Here is a 9,048-nt window from a genome sequence, read left to right on the forward strand (position 1 = left end):
AATAATTAGATTCACAAAGCCAAACCAGCCAATGTAGGTATTTTGTCTGACCCTGCTTAAAACAGGAGGCGGAATTTTCTCTTTTCCAGCTTTGTAAGTTCTTTTCCTTTTAAGAAGCATCCAGTCTCAGTTTGCGACGTCTGTGATTTACACTGCCTGTAATTTTTATTTGTGTCTACCTATTTATTTCTAGTTATCCTTTGGAGCCGTTGGAAGCATTGGCTGACAGGTAAGCATTTATCAAAACTCTCTTGCAGCCAGACCGGAAACAAAAATCTTAAAATCTGTCGTTGCTTACTGGAATGTTTAAATTCTAAATCTATATATTTTGGTAGGCAACGTCTGTTCGTAGTTCAGGTCTGAATTTAATGAAATTGTTTTCAGTGCAAAAGAAATTTTATGCTGATTTTTACAAAGGGATCGGGGTGATCCAGAGGGCCTGGAGATCCAGAGGTGATCCAGTGAACCTGAGGAAGGTCCTGACAATTCAGAGTATTTATAAGTAGTCGGAGGAAGGGAGATGCTGTGTTCTTGTTCAAAGCCAAATCTAAAACCCAACTGGGAAGAGCCACAGCTGTGTGTTTTCTGCGCTCCCACTGTCCCAAACAGGCACTAAATGGGCAGTGTCAGTACGTACACGGTAACACGTGTGGGGGAAAAATACCCTGGGTTATACACACCGAGTGCTGGGTGCTTTAGCAGTCACGGGTGTTAGGCAGAGTTAATAGGGAATGATTATTCATTCTCTTTTATAAAACCAGACATAGGAGACACCTAATGAAATTAACAGCTGGCAAACTGAAAACAAACCTGAAGAAGCCTCTTTTTTAAAAAAAAATAATGTGAAGTTGTAGACCTCGCTAGCCAAAATGAGAAATGAAACGTTACCAGTTTTGAGAAGGGGACTGGACAAATCAATGAGGAGTGGGCCTGCTGACAACTAGTAATCATTAAGATCCAGATGGAAATTTCAGCTCAGAAAATTTCTGAGTGCTAGAATTCTAAAAGCAATGAAGGTGAACTGTGACCAGGATCCTTCTGTATCTGCCCTGACTTTCTCACAGGTAGAAATAGAACATTAGGAGAGACAGACTCAGCAAGCACAGTCCAGTCCATTTTGCTCTTTAAGTTTGATTACTGGAAATGGAAACAATTGGAAAAAAAAAAGAAATGCATTTTTCCTTTGTTCTGTAAGTGACAAAGCTATCAACTGGGCAATTTGCAATATTCACACAGGCACAGGAGAGGCAAAGTAGCAAGGAAAAGGCTGTCTTTTTATTCTCTGCTTTCTTTCACCAACACATTATCAAAGATAAACCAAAATCATCGTATTTCACCATTACTGTTAGTGGCTTGGGACTTGTTTGGGTTGCTTTTTCCTATTGAGAAGCTGCATAATGTAACACATGGTCTCATTGCCGAACCTGGGAAATCAACAGCATTAATTTTCATGAATGCTCAGTGCCAGCAGCTTTGCCAGATCAGGTCTCAGCCTTTCTTCCACTTCAGAATCATCAGTGGATCTTCCTCAAGTCTTACTGCTACGAAGCTAATGAAACACCCAGGATCATTCTACTGGGTAACAAGTCAACAGACTGGCAGAGGAACCGGTTCCCTCCCTGTAGGATGACGAGGTGCGTTGATACAGACAAAACAGGATTATTTTGCCTTTATAACTTCAAATAGGAAATAACTGATCAGTAACAGATGTCGCTAAGGGTGAGGCTTGCCAGGCAATTAAGAGGTGTCACCACCTGAGGCTGACTCAGAGAGCTGTGACAGAAGATTTCTACCCTTGCCCTGGAGTGGGGTGATGGTGGCATGTGTCAAATGTAATCAGCCCTCAGGGAAAGCGCCCTTAAATTTACCTTTTAGTGACAGCACCAGCAGCACCTGCTGCTGACTTTAAAATCTGCTTCATATTCTGAGATCAGCATTTCTGAGCACTCCTTCTTGACAAGAAAAACAGTGCTTTTAACTTTTTTTTTTTTTTCCTTTGGATTTCATCCAGTTCTCAGATTCACACTTATCCTATGCTGTCTTAATGAAGAGTGTGTGATCTGCTGCCCTCTCTGCTGACAGGGCTCCGTATTCCCCAGAGAGCTTTGGGGATGTCAGTGTATATCTAATGAATATTTACAAAGAAGTTTCCTTAGAGAGAAAGAAAAGACCATGCGTTTTCACTGTTTGGTGGAAAATTGTCTGCTGAGCATCTTTAAGCATCCATTTCAAGTACATGCAGAAAAAGCCAAAGTAGAAAACTTCACAGCTAAAGAAATTGTGGCAGGAGCCAGACTTTGCAGCTCCAAAGGGATTTTTGTGAATTACTGTGTATTACAATCATAGCTTCCACTCTACAGACCACAAGGCTGGGATGATCTGCTCTACAGAAAAAAAATAATCATCTGAACTTGTATTAAATCAGCGTGGTTGTAGCTGCAAACCGGTGGCAGTTCAGCAGCCAGTGGAAGGGTAGTTTGGGTATTCATTGATGGAAAAATCACTCCTGTACTTGGTTTTGTCTGGAATCCTAGCACATGTGAAGGTGAAGGTTTCAATTCGGAAATATCTCTGGAAGAAATACAACTGTCCTGGCCGATTATGTTCTTCAAATGACACAAAACATTGTGCCAGAAACACCAACACTGGTTTTAAAGGTCATTTGCCCTGACAAAAACAATGTATTTTCAAAAAATACATAGTAACCAGACCAACTGCTACTTGGAATTGACCCTGGCTCTTTTTAATCAGTGAAACCATACCTAGGCTGCTCTTGACAGTTAAGGTAAAGAAAATTAATTGTAGTAATTCTCTGTCACATAATAACAGCAGAAAGTCTCAGGGAGCCTGGTGATTGAACTGAAACCCAGAGTAAGTCCCTGAAACCCCACTGGGCGCCATCACTGCTGACCCCCCTCTTGTGAGAGCCCTTGGCCTGAGGGACGTCCTCCAACCTCCCTGTTCTTTTTTTTAAAAAAGTGAATTCTTGCACTTGCTCGTGTTTTTGTTGCTCCTACAGCATTGAGGCAGCTAAGACATATTAGTTTCAGGAAGAACTACCCGAGCCTGAACACCGGGGTAACCAGCCCTCAGGACCATCAGAAAGGAAGACGAATGGGAAAAGGCGGACAGGGAAAGAGGGTTTATTGACAAACTCGAGTTCCAAAACCTCGCTTGGCTTTTCCCTGCCGGGTTCTGAGGAACCAAGGCCCGGAGGGGACCGACCGCCTCCAGCCGCCTGAGGAGCGGCGGGGCCGGGCGGGCACCGCAAACCCCGCGGGGCGGGCAGGGTCTCCCTCAGACGAAGAGACCGGTTCCTTGCGACGACAACTGAGGGGGTTTCGGCTCAGAAACACCTCAGGGTGAGGAGAGGAGGGGAGTGGGCGGGTTGGCTGGGGCCGGGCCTGAGGCGCCGCCGCCATGTCCGGCCCGCCCCGCCCATCGCCTCACGTCTCTTCCCCGGGCGGGCGGGAGTCAGAGGCGGCGCCGGGCCCGCCATGCCGAAGCGCTCCTGCCCCTTCGGGGATGCGGCCCCGCTCCATCTGAAAACCCGCGTAGGGCTGCGGGAGCTGAGCCGCGGCGTGCGGGGCGAGGAGTACCGCCGGGAGATCTTCGGTGAGGGGGCGGAGGGTGTGGGGGAGGCGTGAGGGGAGGGGGAAGCGCTGCCGCCGCCGCCGCGCCTCCCCCCGGCCTGTTCCCCCGCAGCCGCCTCTGCCTTCCTACGGCCGCCCCGGGCCTGGCGGCGGCGGGTGAGAGGTTTGGGGGGAAAAGCCGCCCTTAACTCTCCTCTCCCCCCGGCAGAGAGGACCCGGCGGCTGCTCTTCAGGGGAGCCCAGGCGTACATGGAGGGCGCCTGGCCCGCCAGCCCCGCCGCCACCTGCGCCGTCAGCCGCTCGCCGGAGCCCGGCGGGGAGGCCCAGGAGAGCGGCGCCGGTCGCCGCTGGAGCGAGCAGCTGCTCATCGGGCAGGACGGGAAGCTCCTGAGGCGGCCCCTCGCCGGCGGGAAGGGTGAGTGGCCCCGCCGGGGTCCGGCTGAGGCGGGCGGTGGGCGCTGACCGGCCCCATGGCACATTTTGGGGGGGGGAAGGTGTGTGTGTCTCCCTCCGTAGTTTATCTTTATTTTCCTTCTTTTTTTAAAGGCAGTGTTAGATTTGAGCTTCACTGCGGGGTTTTTGACAGGTTGAGAGAGCTGGGGTTGTTCAGCCTGGAGAAGAGAAGGCTCCGGGGGGACCTTATAGCGGCCTTTCAGTATCTGAGGGGAGCTACAGGAGAGATGGGGAGGGACTCTTTGTCAGGGACTGATGTGACAGGACACGGGGTAACGGTTTTAAATTGGAAGAGGGGAGATTTAGATCAGATCTCAGGAATAAAATCTTTCCTGTGAGGGAGGAGAGGCACTGGAACAGGTTGCCCAGAGATGTGACAGGACACGGGGTAACGGTTTTAAATTGGAAGAGGGGAGATGTAGATCAGATCTCAGGAATAAAATCTTTCCTGTGAGGGAGGAGAGGCACTGGAACAGGTTGCCCAGAGAAGCTGTGGCTGCCCCATCCCTGGAGGTGTTCAAGGCCAGGCTGGATGGGGCTTTGAGCAACCTGGTCTGGTGGGAGGTGTCCCTGCCCAGGGCAGGGGGGTTGGAACTCAATGATCTTTAAGATCCCTTCCAACTCTAACCATTCTATGAATTGACAAGCTGTCATGTGCTTGGTGCTCTCTTAGTGGTCTTGCCACTGAATGGGATAAAGAACCAGCACACCTGTAAGCAGCTCTGCCAGCCAGTTGTGCTGCTGCCTGTAGCTGTAATGCCGGGTGGGGGGTACCACGCTGGGTGTTTCTCAGAGCTTCCAGGTGCTTTCTCTGTCGGTTTGTTGTGTTTGGTTTTTTTTTTGCTGTAAAGTGCCTTTCTTCTTAATTGCCTCTTTTCCTAGCAGCTCCACCCGTGGGAGTCTCCAAGGCCTGCTCCTCCTGTGTCAGAACCGCCGACGTGAAGGAAGCGTGTACACAGTGCGAGCGGTTTGTCTGTCAGAACTGCAGCAGGCTCTGCAGCTGCTGTAACACAGCTACCTGCTCCCTCTGCTCCACCGTCGAGTAAGTGCCTCTTGTATTTTTAATTATATATGCCCTGATAAGAAGATGGGAAAGGAAGCTGTGGCTGCCCCATCCCTGGAGGTGTCCAAGACCAGGCAGGATGGGGCTTGGAGCAACCTGGTCTGGTGGGAGGTGTCCCTGCCCATGGTAGGGGGGTTGGAACTTGATGATCTTTAAGGTCCCTCCCAACCCAAACTATTCTATGATTCTGAGACACAACAGATATTTAGCTCATGCACATGAAGGACTTGAGTTCTTCTCATGTTGCTTTAGCAGCAATAAAGTTGCCTGAAACATGGAAAATAAAATGCCTGTGCAATGTAGTCTAATTGGTCTTAGTGCAAATTTAGTTTAGCTTCTCGTTTAAATGTTCTAGGAGGCAAAAATTCCTTTTATTTTCCCGCCAGCAATATAGTATGGTGGCCACTGATAAACAAATACACTCTCAAGGAGTAATCTTAAGTTTTTGCCATCATTGTTAACAGTTCTGTGATACAAAGAGTGTGCTGTGTAGGAGTCCCGTGGTTACAGTTGATAATGGCATTCTTTGGAACGTTTATTTAGGATGACATTCTTTGTTATGTTCCAGAGACAGCAGACACACTGACTTTGTTTCTTTTGGTTTTCTCTTTTTTCCCCTAGTTATGGTGATATGGGAGAGCAAGTTCTCTGCAATGGTTGTTCCATATTTCAAGTCTGAAACTTGATGAAATAGCCTTTATGGCTAAGATGTCCATAACTTTCATGAAGTCTCCTCCTTACTGCTGGTCAATTAATCCTTTTAGCATGTGAATTAATTTTGGAATTTCTATGTTTTATATCTTTATATTGTACTTTTTAATATTGTAGCTAAATAAACTTTTATATTTTGAGGATTCCTAGATTATTTTGAGTCAATTTTCTCCTTTTCCATAGTTGTGATATGCCTATCTGGAAGTGGCCACTTCATACTCTTACGTGGTGTTCCTTCTGTGATACAGAATTCAGAATTCTTTTTACTTATGTTAGGATGCATTTTTGTGGGATCAGAATCAGTTGCTCCTTTTGTGCTTCCAGGTGAGTGTCAATCTATTCTGGACACACAACAATTTCTTTGTGAGCTAACTAGGAAAATTAGCCAGGCCTGAAGGCTTTTGTAAATAGACAGTTTGCTGATTTCTGTGTGGGGTTGTTTTTTTTTTTTTTAAATTGTCACAAACACCTTAGGATTACTGACACTTACAAATAAAAATATCAGACTTTTCATCTTGCAAACCAACCATACGTAAGACAAAACTAGGGTGGTCTTCAATGAAAGGAAAATTATGATCTAAGGGGCTGATTTCAGACTGTAGGAGGAAAAAAGGAACAGATTTGAGAGGGGAAAAAAGAGAAATTCTCGTGGCATTCATAGCTAATGTTCTGTTTCCCAAATTATTTGCCCTGAACTCCCAAAGGAGTCTGCCACTTGCGCTTCCCAGTCTTCTCAACTGTAATTAGTATGTTTTGCATTGAGTAACTTTTTTGGTTTTTACCTCTTCCCCTCCCCTCTAGCCATTTCTCTTTGAAGAAATTGAAAGGCCATCGCAATGAAAGCTGAGAGACTTAGGTCTCATGTGGGGACATCTTTGTTTGACGTGCTGTTGAAAGCACACGAGATATTCTTACACTTCAGAGTGCTGCAACTAAGCAAACAGAACAGTAAATGCTTTAGCACAGGGTGGGGTGATAGATATTGCTGAACAGGGATGGGTCAGCCACAGTGAGGTGCAAGCTGACGTTCTTTCCAACCCCAGTGCAATACCTTGTATAACTCTGAGAGACACTTTAAAAGCATTTCTGACGTTTAGGGTGTCTGGGCAAGGGGTCACTTCAGCCATCTGTGTGCAAGCATTGTCCGGCTGATGGATCTGGTTTGTTTCCCTCTGTAGCCAGTTAAAATGGGGGAGTTTACTAGTTCTTACTTTAGCCTTCATTTTGAACAACTGTAAAAATGTGTCTGTCCTCAAACCAAACAGGAACCAGTCAGAAGTCTACATCAGGCGAGCCAGTAGTAAAAGTATTAGCCAGTGTGTGCAGTAATTCCCCAGAATGATCCATCTCTTCAAAACTGCAATAGATTAAGTCAGAATGATGGCAGATCCCTGGTGCAGTTCCCAGCTGCCAGGTGTCATAGGGCAGATAAAAATGTTATTTCTGTGGTAATCGTCTTACAACACAAAGCTGAGTTTCATGAATGGGAAGAATCTGTGGGTTACTGCGTTTAAATGTTAGTTTTAGGAAAGAATTTTCAAACTTGGCTTTGTTTTATGTGAAGCTCTAGGCAGTGAACAAAAATGTTTTTCAGTCAAGCATATTTTCCAAACGAAAACCTTTCAGTGTGTATCTGCTTTTTCTCATTCTCTCCTGAGGGTGAGAGACTGAAAATACTTTTTTCTTCTAGGCTCCAGGAGAGATGAGACATGTTGTTTACAAATTATTTATGTTTCCGAGTAGCTATGTTTTTTTGGCTCATTTAGTCACTGCTGTATCTCATAGAAAGCTGTCCTGCGTAAACAATGGCATGGATTTCAGGGCTTGAAGTTCTTTTTTGTTATCCTCTGGCCTGCCCCTTGAAAGCTGGGTGTTTGTTAGGACAGATAACCCAGTGAGGAGTGAAGAGCTGGGAGGAGAAAAAAGAAAGAGGGCTGGAAGAGAATGGTTAGAGGCTGGGAGGAGCACAGAACAGAGTGTGAACTCTTGCACTGGGGTGGTGCATCATGCATCTAAGAAATGGGTTTTTTTTAGTGGTTACCAGCTCTTTTGCTTCTCTGGCTTCAGAAGGTGTGGAAAAACGGCTTCTCGTGTTCTTTTATCTCCCAAAAGACTCAAATCTCATTATTGAGGAAAGTGCCTGCTCTGTGCCTGAAGCTCTTAGATGAACAATGGGAGGTAGGACTGGGGACTGGTTTTAAATCTTTACATTGACTGCAGAAAAAAAAAAAACAGGAGAAGGGAAGAATCTTTGGGTGAGAGGTTCCAAGATTATTCTCTTTGTCTAATTAACTCCTACTCACACGGTCTTGTCTGTTGCCACTGGTTATAGATCTGTACATTGGATACTCCTAGGACTGTGTAGGAGAGCCAGAGAAATTGTCAGGTTTATTAATTGAGCAGGATTGGTCTTTTTTTTATACTGTGTTTTGTTGTTATTGTATGTTCTTCCCCTCCTATTCAGTGCAAAGTGTGTAAAAAATCAAATTTTGCCTGGTGTTCAGATGGGTGAAAATATCCTACAGTAATGATTTTCTAAAAATCAAAGTTTGCCTGGTGTTGAGGGAAGGAGAGGAGCCAGAATATTGATGGGTGAAAATATCCTACAGTAATGATTTTACAGGTGGATGAGAAACTTCTTCTGAGGCCTGTATATCGCTGCTGGTGAAATCAGTCTCAAAGGGCACAGTTTTATGTCTAAAAGGAAGTCAACTGATCTGATCAGGATAAACAATTTCTTTTAAGCCTAATATGTGAGTAAATGCTAGAAATGTATGGTTTCAGATACCAGATAGATTGTCCTTAGAAGACTAAGGTGGTAAATGACTTTAGCAGTCACCAGTATCTACAATCTGCACTAGAACAAAAGTACATGGTATTATGAAGAATTTCAGCAAGACAATCAAACACACTTGAGTGATCCCCTTCAGTAGCATTGATGTGTCACGTGCATCCCTCAGTGTTGTGTGCTGTGCTCGTGGTGGGCAGGTCAGATGTGGTGGTTACACAAATAACCTTAGCCCTGTGTACACCCAGTAACTGTTTCTGTTTTGCAGACAGGAAGCCTGTTTGTTTTACGAGAGAAACATGAGCCATTTCACAACTAATAATTAAAAAAATATATATAAAATCTTAGATGAGGACACAAATACAACCAGTGGCATTGTATGACTGGTAGGTCTTTTGTTTAATACAGCCAACACCCAACCTTCTTCCCCTCCTTTCATT

The 9,048-nt window shown here is 45.5% G+C and overlaps 1 protein-coding gene across 2 annotated transcripts; it reads left to right on the top strand.

Moving 5' to 3' along the window:
* Nucleotides 1-3,415: 3,415 nt before the first annotated feature.
* On the top strand, nt 3,416-5,971 carry SIVA1 (SIVA1, apoptosis-inducing factor). Of its 2 annotated transcripts, none has more exons than XM_014957409.1 (4): nt 3,416-3,615; nt 3,802-4,008; nt 4,929-5,088; nt 5,731-5,971. In XM_014957409.1, the coding sequence occupies exons 1-4, from the start codon at nt 3,498-3,500 to the stop codon at nt 5,786-5,788; spliced, it is 543 nt and encodes a 180-aa protein (XP_014812895.1). In that variant the 5' UTR covers nt 3,416-3,497; the 3' UTR covers nt 5,789-5,971. The 2 variants fall into 2 exon arrangements, with proteins under 2 accessions (XP_014812895.1, XP_014812896.1); XM_014957410.1 differs by having other exon boundaries at nt 3,427-3,615; nt 4,932-5,088.
* The last annotated feature ends 3,077 nt before the right edge of the window (nt 5,972-9,048 follow it).

This window comes from Calidris pugnax, unplaced genomic scaffold (assembly GCF_001431845.1).
Source record: "Calidris pugnax isolate Ruff unplaced genomic scaffold, ASM143184v1 scaffold211, whole genome shotgun sequence".
NCBI classification, from domain to species: domain Eukaryota; kingdom Metazoa; phylum Chordata; class Aves; order Charadriiformes; family Scolopacidae; genus Calidris; species Calidris pugnax.

Excerpts from the sequence above, each read along its gene's own strand:
- SIVA1 (XM_014957409.1), top strand. The coding sequence starts at position 3,498 with ATGCCGAAGCGCTCCTGCCCCTTCGGGGATGCGGCCCCGCTCCATCTG. Across the intron at positions 3,616-3,801 it reads GTACCGCCGGGAGATCTTCG|AGAGGACCCGGCGGCTGCTC; the intron begins GTGAGGGGGCGG and ends TCCCCCCGGCAG. Across the intron at positions 4,009-4,928 it reads GCCCCTCGCCGGCGGGAAGG|CAGCTCCACCCGTGGGAGTC; the intron begins GTGAGTGGCCCC and ends CTCTTTTCCTAG.